The following is a 16,944-nucleotide window of genomic DNA, read 5'->3' as shown; positions in this document are numbered from 1 at the left end:
GTGCAGTTGTGCAATCCGCGAAAGAAACAGAGAGGGTGAAGGAGGGTTTTACTCTTTGACTGCAGATGAAAAAGTTTTGGTTTGACTCCAGTTGTGGCTAAAAAATCTGCGTGAGACCGCCAGCCTTAACTGGAAAGTTGCTGCCGGTACAATCTGAAACTTGGCGACCCCTTGAGTCTCTGAAGTGGAAGTGTTTTACATCATCAGTGTCAAGGACAGTCCCCGTCAAACTGAGTCACTGACGTCTTGAGACAATGCTATTAAAATGGCTCACTTAGTATTTTGGCTTTTGCCTTTTCTTAATTTGTCCCCGCTGGCTCCCGTACATTCTCCCAGACTATCATCCAAATCAGATGAAGCAAAATAAAAAATCAGCTGCTGTCGCCTGTGAACAGACATCTTAACTGATCATTTAGTCTATTTAACCTAAATAAATAAATACAAAAAGATAGTCATATATTTTATGTTAGTTGATGTAACTATCATTTATACTCCTACACAAACAGCAGTATTGAATTAGTCGGGTACCTTTTTGGCTCACGCGTACTGCGGTAGCAGTTTAAAGCAACATGCACAGCTGACGATGCTATGCGACTTAAGCTGTGTTGATGTTTACAGAAAGGCAGCAGTATCCGGTTGCGATGTTTACCCAAGGCCAGCTTGAAGGCTGCTGCGTGTTAGCTTATGCAAGTACATGCACACACACACCACACCACGACACATAACTTTCACCGCCCCAGAGTAAACAGCAGGATGCAGTATAAATTGCTCGGCACTTTCACATCAAGAAAAAAATGCAGGTTCTTTCAGGACTCCATTTGTGCTCCCGGCTATTCCAGGAAAGTCGATCAATATGTGCGCATGCAGAACAAGCAGAAAAAATGTGAGACACGCCATAGCTCCTTGCCAAATGCAGTGTTCCTGTGTTGTCAAAGACAGGAAGGAAACCCTTGAGGGTTACTGTAAGTTTGACAGATTTTGTTTGTGTGTACTTAAAAAGAGAAGAAATTAGTTCGGCTTCCTCTGTCCACAGTATAATCGGACAAAATGTTTGATATTGTTGCCAATATGCCATGCATGTATCTAAAGAAAATCCCGGTGAAGAAAGCACAACTGTGAAGTTTTCTTACAGTCCAACCACACAGAGTTCAACCTAGTTCCTCTGTTTTTTTTTAAGTATGAAAAAATCATCAAGCGGCGAAGGCAAAAGCTCGATGCAAAGGAAAAAGGGTGGACTGGAGTGACCCCGCTCATTTCCACTGCAGCTAATTTACGCCCGCGGTAGAAGTCCATTATTGTCACTTTTGTTTATTTGGGACACTAATGTGCAGAAATGGCAATTAGAGAGCCACAAAAAGCACTCAGCTGCATGATTTGTCGCTCCCCTCCAAAATAAATTGCCATCTGTGGACCTCCTATCTGATGAATTTGTCCTGAAATGCCTCCCTGTGACCACATATATTAGGTGCGACTGTTGGGGGGTTTTACCTCAAACTTGGTTTCCTCTGTTGTGTTTTTTTTTAAGCTGAACATATTTTAGCCCTGGTAATGTCCTTCTAGGGATGCAAAAAGACCCCAACTAATGCTAATAATGTGTAAGAGTCGGGCACCGAAAGTCCAGGAAGTAAAAGTCATGTTCATTCCCATCATTATGCGTTTGTTAGTTGATTGGCAGTCAAAGTGCTTCCAAGTCCTGGGGGGGGCGTGAAACTCTTCTGGTTCAATCATCAGTGTTCTTTCATCAAAGGTTAAATCCTTTACAGCCATTAAATCCCAAGCAGAGAAGCAGACTATTACTCCCAAGCAACATTGTCCAAAGACATCAGTTGTCTACGTCACCAAGAGCAGCCAATGGTTACACTTTCTAGACACCAGATTACAGTAAATCCGTTCAATCTCTGCTTCTTTTCCATAGCAATGGCAACTGGGGCTGAAGGGTATGACGTATCTAAAGCCACCTGATGCAGCCCAGTATCCTAATTCACAATTAAGGTCTAGGGCCAATGGTAAGTGACAAAGCATGAAGTAGCATGCCAAGTATTACTTACTTGCAATTTCCGTTTGCCTTTTTATTAAATGTAACTATTATCTCTAAACTAAACCAAGTGCTTTAGTTGCCCAACCATAGCCACACCGTAACCATATCGTGTATTTGCCACAACCACGATCGAGTAAGTGGACCTTGTGTTGAGATTGCTGTTTCCAAGGTCTTGAATTTGAACATGAACTTTATCTAATCGTAACTGTAATTGCCAAATTATTTAAAACGTTGAATTGAGTTTTGAGGAATCGTCCAATATAAGTTATTGTCTGGTGAAGGGCTTTAACTGAAAGAAGTGATCAACAAATTAAAAAGTCAATGTTGACTTATTTGACATTATTTGTAACTTAAGTTCCCTAATAAAACTTATTTTAAGCCAAACCCTGATCTTTTACTAAACCAAATCAAGTAGTTCTGTTGTGTGTTTTTAATTTATTTTTAATTCACAAAGTTTACCACATGTTTAAAAACTGTTTCCCTTCAAGCGTAATTGAGAATGCGGTTTAGATAATCGAGGAGCCAACAGTCGGGAGACGCTCATCTCCCCTCAACATGCGGCCCAACTGTTTTCCTCCAGGCTATAGACTCAGCCCCACTGTCTGTGATATAGATATGAGGTTACTGATAAAAATGTCCCCATGAGGAGTTTCACTTTACTCTCCGTCTACTGTGTCTCGTTAGCTCAACTTCTTATTATGACTTGCAATCATCTTGCTCTTCTGTCTATATACGTGCACTACATTGTCTGGTTTTTTTCCTTCCATCTATCTTCATATTTTTTTCCAGCCAGAAAATCTTCGGGCATCCATCTGTCAGTCTGTGGCCTCATTAGAGCTTCAGAAACCTGTTGAATGGATGAACCAGCGTTCGGGCCTCCCCCAGCTGTTGTCTGGATATTAAATGCTCTCTAGGGTGAAAAGCAGCAAACCGAATCATAGTTTCCTGCAATGCTTTTCAAGCCAGCTGTTCTTCCAGTGCAGAGAAATGACGAAAACTGTAAATTCTGAGCTTGTTGACTGTGAGATTTTGTAAGCACACAGGCTCAGTTACAAAATGGAAGCCACTGGTTGGTTGTTTAAACGGTTGATTTATCACTGGGTTGAATTAGAGTTGTTTTTTTTCAAAATTCAAGGAAAAGCCTTGGAGCTAGCCTGAAGAGACTTTTCTCAAATGATGTTGTTTGAAGTGTAAGCCGTGTCTAACTGGACTAGAATATATCAGAAAGACTTTTAAAAGAACAATCCAAGATTTTAGGATCTGTTTGATTATTGCTGAGTCATCTTATTCCTGTGCATCCAGTACAGATATACTGAATCTAACCCCATCTGTGACGTTAGCACTTCGTATGTGAATCTGTACGTGACTCCCGTCAGTCACTTTCTCTTATTTGTTAGCGGGGTGTGCCTTGAAAGGTATTTTGGGGATCTCACAGGGGTCTGCTTTCCGGGTGTTCAAATTCAACGTTTCCACAAGTTCTACCGTGCAATGCCGTTTCAACCGTTTTATCATTGTGAGCAGACAATAGACAAATACCTGCAAAATGAATGTGCTACGTTCTCCCACTGCTAAATGGCAGTTAATAGGACAGAAAGATTGAAATCAACCCGAACACAGTGTGCACGTAATCAAACTCAGTAAGAATGCGTTTCCCATCAGGTCATTTTTTCTGATGTCTTCCATACATGCAACTTCAGCTGTGTGTGTGTGTGTGTGTGTGTGTGTATTCCTGATGAACTACAGCAGATCACTGCAAGACACTCTGCTTTGCCTCAAATCAGCTGCCTGATTAAAGATCACATGCTGCTCGAACATTTTCACTGTGATGGAGAAAAAGAAAACAATCAAGCCTTGGGGATAAACAATATCTGCAATCAACTCAGACTTCTCATTTCTAAAAGATTGTGAGGTTATGTAAAACTGGTTTTCCATGTTCGACCACTAGATGTCATCCAGCCATAACATCTGAACAGTCTGTGTGCAAGACTCCCTCTGATAAAGAAACGACACAGAAATATCTGCATCCCTGAATGTTCTGTGAGATGCAAACAAGAGGCATCAAACACCTCTTTTGACCCGTCTCATCGAGCTAACGAGGCTGATTACATCCAATCAGTGGCACTTTTTCCTCTTCACACACACAACTTTAGTTGATTGTTAAAATGGCAGAGTGGGAATGGACAAGCTGCAAGTACAAAATACACAGTTTCAAGATTTTAGATTGAAGTGTTGTCGGCTATTCTATCAGTAATGAACTGAGGGATTAATGGTTTCTTGGCTCTGTGTTCAGCTAGGTAGGTACCCAGATGTCTGAGGAGGCTCTGAGGATGACGTCTTGGCCTTGAACCCCACCAGCATGTCAGGTAAGATGTCTGACCTGATTACCCCAACACACACTCGCAGCCTCACCCCCCCCCCCCCCCTCCAGGTTTATTCCAAATAAGATTTATTATAGTGTACTGAGAGTTGATATTTAAAGCAATATTCACAAAACCTAAATGCAACCTTTCAAAACAACAATGTTTCCCCCGAATTATATTCCCGTCAGGCTAGAAAAGACTCGGCAATTAGACTATCATGAGACACTAAAACTGATGTTAATTGTTAAAATGAAAAATGTAATTAGACCCTCGACACATTATCAGTGGCATAATCCCTTTACGTGGGTGTCTGCTCCTTCCAAGATATACAATGATTAAGAGTGAACGTTAAAGCTGAACTTTGTTTTTCAGTGACCCTTCTATTTACGACCAGTGAGATGACGGTTGTCCCTGGCGTAACGTGAAAGTCATCGACTTTCTGACATAATTCCAGCTTTAAATGGCGCACAGCTTTTGTACCGCTGATCATGTAAAGAGGGCTTCAGGCAAACACCATTTGCATCCTAATTTAATGGGTTAGTGATGAGCTGTCCTCGCCAGCAGAAGACCCTGCTTACTGTAAGACGCAGTGACCAGTGTCCTCCGGCAGCAGGAATCCTTTGTGGTGTGAGGGAAGATCGGTTTAAATCAAATGTCTCCTTCTTTAAAAGATAGTATTTTAAGCCTAAATGATTGTCTCAGAGTTACAGTTGAACACAATGTTTTTACTGAATATATATATTAAGTGCTTTATTATTTAATTGCCTAATGATTTGAGAGTTAAAATGTGTCAGTTTGAACTTATAAAGCCACTCTGCACCACTTTACCTCCTTTTCCAACCCCTTCGCCGTTCATTCATTCAGAGCACACTAGGAAAGTAGACTCCACTTGCACACGTAAAAAGCCGTTTAAAGGACCCCCTGGCTGGTAATGTACGAGATGCACCTGTTGCTGTCCTCAGACGGACGGTCCTGTGCATTTGCTTACCTGACATAGTCGGTGTACACGGCGAATTGGCCGTGACGTATGGATTTAGCCGGTCCCCGTGAGCCCGCTGATCCGTCACATATGCTATCGACCTCGGCATAGTGAACAGACACGAGCTTACACGCATCACATGAGGAGATAAACCCTCATTCGCTGTACCACCAGACTAACGACAACAAGATACTGTGACAAAGTGATGTTTCTGATGCTTAATTCACTTTAACCTGCTGTTTTATTGGCATCTGATTGTGTAATCCTTTGATTTGATGTGAAGAGAAGGGGGGAGTGTCAGTCTGCCTCTCTCACCTGTTTCACTGAGCAAGTAGCTTTTTTTTTAAAAGTGCCTCTCCCATCTATTTTAGAGCCAGCAGGAAATTGCTCCCCCGGCTGGAAAGATGAGGCCATTCAAAATGGTAATATTTATCCTCCCTCTCAGCACTGCTTTTCCTACTCTCTGTCAGTCTGGGTGAGCTTTGGAGCACTCGAAACTGTGCTCCAGCTTTTCACTAACGACTGAGAAGCTGTTTCTGAATTTAACCTCTTTCACATTTTTGCTTTGAATGTTGTGAAAAGGCCTCGAGACATATTCTGCTCATTTCTAGGTTCATGCCTATATTTTATGTGCTTCAATGTTCAAACAACTGTTTCTCGTACTGTCTGTCTGAATATAACTGTATTCACCCTCCTGTCTGACACGCTAAGTTGTAGCGCATTTCAACGGGATTGCATCGCCAGGCAAGAGTTGGGTCCATGTTTACGTCCTGTCAGCTGATATGTCCTTCACGTACACTGCACCAATGAACATACCTTTGACTGTTTATAACCGAAAATAAACATGGACGCATTTAAAACTGTGAAACGGTCTGTATATTGAATAGAATAAGAAATCCTCACGGCTCGTTTAAAGACATGTATTTCTCCATGGATTAAGCGTTTTGATAATTTCACAGTATTTACATATAGCACTTAGAGCTTTTATAATAAACGTCTCACTTTTAAGCTAAAACTCAAAACTCAAGAGGTACCTTTCTGGGCTAAAAAATCGATAAACCTGTTGAAAAAGCATCAAAGAATAGCCTGAAGTCACTTCACTTTAATGGTAGACGTTTACTCACTCTTTTGCTTTGCCACATAATCACTAATGGGAGTGTACGCATGCAGTGGAAGCCTTCCACTTCCCTCTCGATCTCTGCTTTCCTCATTCTGAACCTGCTCTGCACTGATTGCTGGTGCATTCAAGGACACTTCAGTCAGTGTTGTTACAGCTTCATATGACCTTTTCATAGAGGTCTGGGCTGCTGTCGATGTGTCCTTGAGCAAGACACTTGACCCCAAAATTGCTCCCGTAGCTGTGCCTATGGTGTAGAAATGTGATATAATCTGAATTGTAAGTCGCTTTGGATAAAAGTGTCTGCTAAATGACTGTAATGTATGCTTATTGCTGTTCCTGCTAACTACCTAGCGCTCTTCTCTTTATCTGAAACAAACTTTAAATAGCGAGAATCATTCACATATTTCGCTAGGAAATGTTTAGCACAGCAAAGGATGTTATTAAATCACTACATGATCGATTTGATATATTAATAAAGTTGTAACTGTAAATAACATGTGCTCAGTGTGTTCACAGATGAGCTCCAGGGGGATTGTCTACTTACAACAGTTAGTACTAACAGTTTGAATGGTATCTGCTTTAGTTAACATGGCTGGGCTCAACGTACCTTTAAAAAAAGAAAAGTCCATCCTCTTTACACTGGGCACCATGCGTGCGTGCGTGCGTGCGTGTCGAATTAAAGACCTAATTCTAGTGTTGATTGTATCTTCATGGGAATGGACTGTACTGTATAAATGCAGTTTTCTGGCTGCTTTGCTGCTGATCAGCGTCTATAGAGCAGCTGGCATTTGTCTCTAGATGACGTCATCTCCACAGTCGGTCTCTCAGCTGTTCCGTTAAAGGAGAGGCTGTCACAAACTCCCAAATTCAAACTGAGCTGTGTAATCCAATTGTCCTGAATTTAGAGTCGACTAATTAGTATTCATATAAGGTGCTTTAGAATTTCTACATCATAAAAGATCTTTTTTACTTAGACGCTCAGCGAAGTTCAAACAGAAGTAGTGCTTTTCGTCAGCTTTGTTGTGGTGTTTAAGTTGGAATTGAATTCTGTGCGTCTCAGGAGAAATCTTGTTCAATGATGTTTGCCTCCAGAAATCTCTGCTGTGATGATTCACTCATTACATCTCTATCTCAGCAGTCTGCAGACTTCTTAATGAGGTCAACGTGGGGAACAAAAGCAGCGCTGATGAATTGCTCACGACAACAGCCACAGTTACTTGTAGAAGAATGAGTCCATAGTTGTTTTTGTTTACACGCTAGAAACCTTCAGAACAGAAATTACAGGACATATTCTGGATTATTTTATTTTATTTTGTACTGCAAACATAATACTTCAATATAAACATGATAAAACACAAAAAAATATGAAGAAAAACTTTTTTTTTTAAATTATAATTCTGAACTAACTGGAGAATTTTTGGGTGTTTTTAAAAAAAAATATTTGCGAGTAAAACCTCGAGCAGCATGTTTCACGTGTGCTTCATTTTGCATTTCTACTGGAAGAACAGACCCTATGGACTCATATGATGTCATTGTGTCACAGTGAAGTGTAAATAGTTTCAATCCCAATTTGCACATAATATGAAATCTTAAAATATATGATAAATATACATTAATACTGTATATACCAGAAACATCAAAACTAGAAACTGGTTAAGGACTGGCAACTGAAACACTCGGTTGATTTTTAAAAACGGCGAGCGAACTTCCTGAAGTGGCACTGAACCTTGTGCCTCGGAATCCAATATGGATGTAATTCTTCGGGATACTGGGCTGCCTTTCGTTGTGCTGAGCTGCGCTTGATCCTACGTACCTGACGTTGTCCCCCTCCCCCAAAAGAAGAGCAGTATCTAAAATAGATTCTTGCACTTCATTCCAAAGTGCGGGATAATCCTCTCAAACGTGAACCTTCGGCGATGGAAGCCTTCTGTTGTTCAGAATCAGCTTTATTGTTCCCCTGAGCTTACCACAAACTTTAATGAGAAAGGGTCAACAACTAATGTGTCCTTCTCAGGTAACGCAGAGTAGCCGGGGACATCTGGCAGAACACATCATGTCAATTGAGGGCCTGGGGTCAAAAGAGATTCCCCACATCCAATAATTATACAGCACCTGCTTTGAACTCCCTGGCCTAATGTAATCATTCCGGGAGGGCATATATCTGTGCAAAATCTGGCTGCAGGGTCATTGTGGTGAGGTGCCATCTGGAGGGAAACTGTGTCCCTGTTCTCTAGACGAGAAAAAGATGATCGTAAAGTAGAAGTCTTTAAGTTATCTAAAAAAGACCGGCCTGTTGTCCGTTTGTCAGGAATACCTGGAGCCAGCTACTGGAGACAAGCCGTTAGTATTTATACTTACTCAGCATAACTTTACACAGGAAGTGTGAAATATTCTCGTGGACGTCCTATTCCAACAAATGTTTATTACAGCAAGGTTGAAGAGAAAAAGATAATAATTAACAAAAAGGCAACCGGGGTAAGTAGAGAAATATCTTTATTGTTTAAAATGTATCGTAGATTGTGCTATTTTGAAAAGACTAAAATGTATTCGTGTGTTCTTTTGTATCTACTAAAAGTGATGCATTTGTGGCTGAAAATACAGAATGTGAATGGATATGAAAAAATACAAAGTAATCTTAAATCAGCTTTTTTTTTTCTTTTTCCCCAAGAGCTTCCAATCACACGATGTGTTTAATGTGCAGATGTATCGAATGGTAGCTGTGAACAAAAGATTAAAGCGTAGAAATGAATCATTTAGATAATTGCAATAATTAATTTACTGAATTTCTTTATTCGTAAATATCTTGTTCAATACTTTAATTCAAAACGAAATCATTGTTTTTAATATAGGTAGTGAATACATTCATTTATATATTTATATAACTGAAACATTGAGGTGTTATAAAGCATACAATCTAACAGGTGTAGACTTTAATACTGTCCACTCAGACAACAGATTGTTAAAGTATTGACAGGCGTAACACTCTGTCTGATGGACGCTTAAAGTACGGTTAAGAGTCGAAACTCCAAACGAGATTAGTCCACGGTGAGGACATCACCTCATCAAAAAGTTAAACTGGTATCAAGCCCTCTTTGCAAGCAGATTTGCCTCATAGGGCCTGTCTCTTACCAGCTGCTGCATGTTGCTCACATGAACTTGTCACAAAGTCCCACTTATATCATCAATAGAGTGGGTAATCCCATGATAAGCCCTTTTCTTTAGACAGGTTTTATAAAGTGGACGTTGATTCATTAATTTTTGCCTGGTTATCCACTTTATACAATTATGTTCAAAGATTCATTCATTTTGAGTGTGTTTTGTTGTTTATTTGTGGTATTTCGTATTACTAGTACTCGTGGACGAAGTGTTTCCGTATTGTATCACAATTCCCATAATAGAGTAATTATTAAAACAAGTTTTAACAGTTTTATTTTATAAGTGAAACACTTCAGTGTTCTTGATTAATAATTTGATTCTAGTGCCAGTTCCTGTTTGTTTTTTTGAACACCATACGTTGTCGCATTTTTTTAAGTAAATCTTAAGCAACGTCCCCAAAAAATATAAAATAAGTCAGAATTCAGTTAATTTTAGACATTTGTTCTTATTTAAGTTGAAATGAGCTTGGTCTCGTGTATTCGAATCATTGCTTGCACGCTCTTTTTAGCACAGCCTCGAGAGTGCGTCACCCTGCATTTCACTGCACATATTGTAACGTGTAAAGGCTTCACTGACATTAACATTACGCCTGTCTTTGATTGGCCACTAATGAGCGCTTAGAACAGATGCAAATGAACAACAATATCAGACGTTAGGTCTTTTGTGGAAATGTATTCGCTCATTTCCCATGCACTGCCCACTTTTAGATAAATAAATTTAATATTTACACATATCTACATCGATTTAATGTTACTATAGCTTCTGTTTTCTTTACAAAAACTATTTATTCCTATAGTGGAAATCGACTTCCTGATCTGCAGTATATAACTTGGCATATTTGTTGTAAATATTTGTAAATGTATTGTAATTACCCATATGCAGTAAAAGACGTAGATATAAGACATTTAAAAGTTCGGAAGTTATTCGGACATTTTCAAGAGCATTAGTAGGACCCAATCACTAACGAGCTTTTATATTTAATTTTAGATCATTTAAATCATATTGTGACCAGCTAGTCATTCATACACTTTAGCATACCGAGTATCAAAAATCAATCAAAAAGTATTTGTATAGCACATTTTAAAATACAACAAAGTTTGCCCAAAGTGCTGCACATAGATAAGCAGTCATACAATCAAAGACTGGATTAATAACAGTAAGTGACATTAAAAATCAAGACAAACTAACACAAATCACACAAAAGTGCCAAGTTAAGATCCTAGGTGATAGGCCAGGGAAAATAAATAGGGTTTTAAACAGCTTTTAAACATTGGTAAGGTGGATGACAACCTAATATGAAGGGGAAGGTTGTTCCAGAGCTTAGGGGCAGCAACGGAGAAGGACCGGTCGGCCCGGGTTGTAATTTTATTTTCGGAAAACAACTAAAAGCTGTTGGCCGAGAGACCTTAGTGAGCGAGGTGGGGTAAAGGGCTGCAGCAGGTCAGACAGAGAGACCCGGGCGGCGCCATTTAAACATTCTGTACTCTACAGGTAGCCAATGAAGAGATTTTAAGATCGGTGAAATGTGTTCACGCCTGCGTGTACCAGTTAAAAGTCTCGCCGAGTATGCACACATCCAACGTGAAACAGTTAATACACAGGTAATATGCACTTAGATGAATCAAAATAAATATTCTTTATGAAGTATTTTACATGAGCACAAATTATATAGAGCTGGAATTTCATTTTTCTGATGGGTTTTAAATTGTTTTTCTTCGGGCAAAATGCATAATAATTTTGTGAAAATGAAAATGAAAAGGTCATTTTCAGACACAATAGTAGAACTAATATCAGTAACTTGAGATTGAACTAAAGATGGGTCAGGTTTGACCAGTTGATCTGTTTGTGTTCACATGAAGAGGCCTTTCTTAAATGCTGATTGTCACTGTTAGAAAAAAAAAGGAAACATGGATGCCGTCAAATTACAGTAAATAAAAGTTACATTTAATAAACTGTAAAAATGTAGCACAGGTCAAAATGAATTAAATTACATTGTTACAAATTTAAACTGTGGGAAAACACATTTAAAACTACCTTTGAGGTTAATCTCTTTAAATTTAGGGCATTTATTACACAGTTTAGATACAGTTAGACAGTTTATTAATAGTAATTGCTTATTTAAATATTGTTTTCTTTCATGTACAATAACTATGAAATAATGTAAAGGAAGGTATAGTTAAAGTAAGAGATTCTTTCTTTTTCAAGAAAGTCTATGTAATGGGAACAGTGATTAAAAACTGTAAATATAGAAGTGTGTGTGTGTGTGTGTGTGTGGTATTGATTGAAATGCTGTCTTGGGCTAAAAGTTATTGTGGGGGGGGTCTTAAACATCCCTAATTAGAATATTTCATACATTGTGATATAACTAAGTTGTATAACACTGTGTATATATGTATATATATATATATATATATATATATATATATATATACATCAAAAATAAATGAATCAGAAAGCAACATTTTAAATTACGATCAAGCTCAAGACCGTTTATTATACAGATTTCTTTATAATCCTGCACAGCAATTCTATTGATTGTGTCTTTTCTAAACGACGTGATGGCGAGCGTGCAGACTGGCTGCAATTCAGAGAGTTCAGATAAGTACGAGCAGCAGGGAATCTAAAGCCCAAACTGCACGCGTCTTTACTCAGACTCCGCCATGTGTTCAAGTCTTGCTTTCGGCTTCAACGATCCATCATCCAGCAAGATGTTCTGAGTTCTGCTTTTGGTCATCTTAAGAAGATCTCAGTGCGCCTGTGTGATCAAAGCTTACCCAAAATGTGTCTGAAAGAATCTTTACAGAAGAAGAAACAAACCAATATTCTGATGTGATGTATTTCTTTCTGAATTGCGAAAGTGCGAAACTGCAGCCATTTAGAAAAGTTTAAGATTTACCTCAAATACATGAAACAATACTTTTACATTCAGACTTTTTAATGAAAGTAATTCATCTTAACATTAGATTTCTTGATTTCTATAGAAATCTATAGTCATATAGATTTAAATTTAGGGCATTTATTATGAAACAGACATATATATATATATATATATATATATATATATATATATATATATATATATATATATATATATATATATATATATATATATTTGGTATTTATTTGGTATTTATTTTTAGGGAAAGAATTACGTTTAAGTATATCATTATTCTTCGTTCCTCTATAATCGGTTTGTTGCTCTCTCCGTGTTTCTGGAAATAGAGAAGTAAATTATGCAATACTCACATGGCAACTTAAACATCCAATTTCTGAGCTTTCGCGAATTTTGGGATTCTTGATTGTCACCAATAAGACTCTATTTATTTCTTTGTAACTTTGAATTCTTCATTTTTACATAAGTAAAGGCAATGCTTTATTTCTTTCTATTCTTACTTATTCTCTTCATAATATATCTTCCAAATATAGACACTGAATGATCCAGTCTGATTGCTAATTCAAAGGTGACTACTGGTTGAAAGGTAGTCCATCATAGTCTCTTCAATCATCCAAATATTCTCTGGAGTGCCAATATAGGGCTTCATATAATGTCTTTATTATATGTACACATTTATACTGTTATTCTTACAGTAATGAACAATGAGCATTTATGATACTCAGTAGAATAACTATATGTTTAAAATGTCAGAGAAAGTACTCAAAATCATGAAAAGTGAAAGCATCCATATAATATAAATAAATAAGATAATAATCACAATAAACGGGCTAAATAAATTAGTTTGGTCTGATACGAACTGGTTTCTGACAAATTATGCAAAACTTGAAGTTAACACACAAAAAAGCATTCACAAGCCTCCTGTTTTGATTCTGTGGAGTTTTTTTGTATGTTTGTTTTAGTTACATTTCTCAGAACCATTTTTATACAAACAACCTGTTATGGGTAAGTATGAGGAAACATTGTTGCATTATTGAAGAAGGCATCATGAATCCCAGCAGATACACATCCTTGCCATAAGGCTTATCCTTTTATTATTGAACAGGAAGCCTGAGTACAGGCAGTCAATACGGCTGAGTGTAGCCGGTGTATCATCTGAAACCGATCACGCAATGTGTCACTCAGTGTGTTGCTCGCGTGCCTTACATTTTGGGAAAACCATATTGATTTTTTCCGAAGTCTTACTTTAATGAAAAACTACAAAATCTGATAGCTCAATACCTCAATTTATTTCAAGAATATAAGACTTAACATTCATTTTTGTTGGCATTGTTTTTATCTTATTATTAAAAATAATTTAATTAATTATAGCACATGCATCTTACGAACATTATCAGAAAATGAAAATTATAGCTTTTTCCCTGATTTGATTTGCCCATTAATCTAAATAAAGTTAGTTTTTACTTTAGTTATTTTAATTAATGTTATTGATGGTTATTTATTCTCAGTGAGTCATGCATCAAAATACTGTAGCGAGTGTTTCTTATTTGCATTCTGTCCATTAGCCGTACGATAGGGGCTAAAGGAATGTTGGTGTCAATGGTTAAAACTCAGGGTGTGTAAACATAAAACTTCTTAACATCTTGGTTGAAGTAATTATATGTCACTGACAAAGTACCCATAGGATAAGTGAGGGGTTAAAGGTTAAATGGTTCAGCAAGGTATTATATTAATTAAGGAGAACTAACAATGTATACAGATATGAGAACCCTCTTAAAAAGGCTTTTAAACTAAAGTTGAACTTTTAGCTTTTTTTATAGTTGTTTTCCAGTCGTGTTATTAGCTGTAGGTGCAACTTGCAAGGTCTTAATCTGTGACAATGCCTCTGTCTGTCACACATTGAGGATTTGTGGAGTGTAAGATTAGGGCTCTACGTCGTCATAAAGCTCTGCTTCCCAATTCGGCCGTGTGGTGGCGGGTGGGGCAGTTGCGAGGTGTAGTCTGTGGATTCGGTGTCTACACAGCATCAACCTCTATGAAGTTTTTTTTTCATCCAGACCAGGAAACTTGTAATTGTCACATTCGCATGGCTTGATACTCTTTTTCTTTTTTTTTTTCTTTTTTTTACCAGATTTTAATTTTTTAATAACCTGCTAAGATTTTTCTTCTTGGAGAACGAAGAGTTCCCCCATAACTTTTTATGGTGCTCTGCTGTGGCTCTTTCTACGATGAATTACTGCATACCAGACATGTATGAGATGCCTCACTCGGGGATGGGAGGCTACACGGTGCAGGGTGGTGGGGAACACTGCATGTACTCGGGCGAGGGACCCGGGTACGGACACTGTGAGCCCCAGCCTCTGCACCATCCACCTTGCATTGACCAACAGGCTTGGCCGCCCAGCCAGCACTACTCTTGCTCATACGCGGGTGGCTCTCCTGTATTTAAGAGCGAGTTTTGCAGCATGGAGATCCCTCTTAGTCATTTCCACCATCAGCCTGAATATTTCCCTGAGATCAAATCTGATTTCTCACACCTGCAGTGGATGCAGGAGGTGCACAAGAAAGGTACGACGTCCGGATTGGGATTGTTCACATTTTTGGTATCGACTAATGAAATTGTTTTGTTTTGTGGTTGTGGCTCTGGATTGTGTGTAAAGAATGTTTTTTTTGGGACAAAAATAATATTTTTGGTAATTAGTGCTAACCCGTCCTTGATCAATGAATAAATGATGTCTGGTTTTTTTTTTTTTTCAAATTAAGTCTGACGAGCGCAAATCCAAGACTTAAGGCATCATGCGGCGGCAAGTCTTTGAGCGGGACTCGGTGCATCTGATGCTCAGAGTGTTTGACTGAGGCGGGCGGGGTTCCTTATTGATTAATGGTGAGGCAACAGAAGGCTGATGCGAGATTCTTAGCAAACCCCAAAAGGATATTGATCAATTTATCTCCGGTCATTGAGTCTGCCAGACGTCAAAGCATTGATCTCATTAGGCCGAAAGCTGAATCTTAAAACTGGACGAGGTGTTAACTCGGTTGGTTAACAGTGCTGTCTAAGGAAATCTGTGCTGATCACATGTAAGGTGTCGGATGGACTTATAAGGGTCGGCCTACTTTTAAATGTGTGACTTTTCCAAACCACATTATTACACACCTGCATGTTACAAATGGAAGCAGAGGAACAGTTGATATACTGTGTAGATAGCTTTTTAGCCTTTTATTTGAACCACATTTATTTGTGCATTTTCATTTTCACTTTTTCTTACAAGAAAAGGAAGAAAGAAGCAAAACAAGTTGGAAAAAATACATTTGAAATGTTTTTCTCCCCCAAGAAAATCTGATATTAACCATTTGTTCTTCTCTCCAGGGTACATTCCAAGCTACCTAGACAAGGATGAGCTATGTGTAGTGTGCGGGGACAAAGCCACGGGCTATCACTATCGCTGCATTACCTGTGAAGGTTGCAAGGTAACACAAGCGACTCTTGATTGTTTGCAGCTAATTCTGAGGATTTTTTTTGTTTTCAAGGCATTTCTGAGCATGTGCCTGTCTGCTCTACAGGGTTTCTTCAGGCGGACGATCCAGAAGAATCTCAACCCGACCTACGCTTGTAAGTACGAGGGGAAATGTGTCATCGACAAAGTGACCAGAAACCAGTGCCAGGAATGTCGCTTCAAGAAGTGCATCATTGTGGGAATGGCCACCGACTGTAAGTCCGAGATATCTTCATGTTGTGTCTGCGTCTTGTTCTGTTTGTTTGTTTCTGTTGATGTGTTTAATGTATCAACTGGGCCAGAGACCACAGAGAGAATTTGCCATTGTGGGGGTTTTTTTTGGTCAGAATTTGGCACCCAAAAAACAATATTGTTTCAATTTTATTTTGATTAATAATTTCTTTTGAATATTCGCTGGCTCTAGCTTGTCGAACAATGCTTTTCTCTGGTATGTATGACAGTGAACTGCTCATCTTTGAGCTGTTATCCAGATGAATCAGGGAGAGGGGGAACTGTGTTGGGCTATTATCACAACTTGCTGACATTTTATAGACAAAATCATTAACTGGTCAATTTAGAGATTAATTGGCAGATGAATCAATGATAAAAATAGTAATAGTTGCAGCCCTAGTGTAAAACGGTGGAGAGGGGTGTTGTGCTATAGTGGTGGTTTAAGCAGTTTCTATGGGCATTCTGCCACTTTCTTCACCATAAAAACTTTTGGAATACCATTGGAACCCTTAGTAAATGAAATGAAATTAAGTCAACCAGACTACCTACACTCACTGATTATTAATGACTTCTCTTAAAGAGCACCATGTTGAATGTAATTTTCTAGCATTTGTTAGTTAATCTCTGCCTGTTTAGGGATTTTAATCTAAGCAACATTGCCCTGTATTTTCAA

The 16,944-nt window shown here is 38.5% G+C and overlaps 1 protein-coding gene across 12 annotated transcripts in view; it reads left to right on the top strand.

Moving 5' to 3' along the window:
- thrb (thyroid hormone receptor beta) overlaps positions 1-16,944 on the top strand; it is a 77,669-nt gene that overhangs the window by 49,845 nt on the left and 10,880 nt on the right. For 7 of the 12 annotated variants that reach the window (XM_076112803.1, XM_076112808.1, XM_076112806.1 and 4 more), the window contains 4 exons: positions 4,329-4,401; positions 5,749-5,799; positions 15,914-16,014; positions 16,108-16,255. In XM_076112803.1, coding sequence (XP_075968918.1) covers positions 4,395-4,401; positions 5,749-5,799; positions 15,914-16,014; positions 16,108-16,255 — 307 coding nt within the window. In that variant the 5' untranslated portion in view covers positions 4,329-4,394. Of the gene's footprint in view, positions 1-4,328; positions 4,402-5,748; positions 5,800-12,827; positions 15,115-15,913; positions 16,015-16,107; positions 16,256-16,944 lie in introns of those variants that run through there. The other 5 variants (XM_076112809.1, XM_076112810.1, XM_076112812.1 and 2 more) reach the window with 3 other exon arrangements.

Source organism: Anarhichas minor, unplaced genomic scaffold, assembly GCF_050575085.1.
Source record: "Anarhichas minor isolate MPS153535 unplaced genomic scaffold, ASM5057508v1 ptg000051l, whole genome shotgun sequence".
Lineage (NCBI taxonomy): Eukaryota > Metazoa > Chordata > Actinopteri > Perciformes > Anarhichadidae > Anarhichas > Anarhichas minor.
The sequence above is the reverse complement of the archived record's forward strand: the minus strand, read 5'-3'. Positions and strand labels throughout refer to the sequence as shown.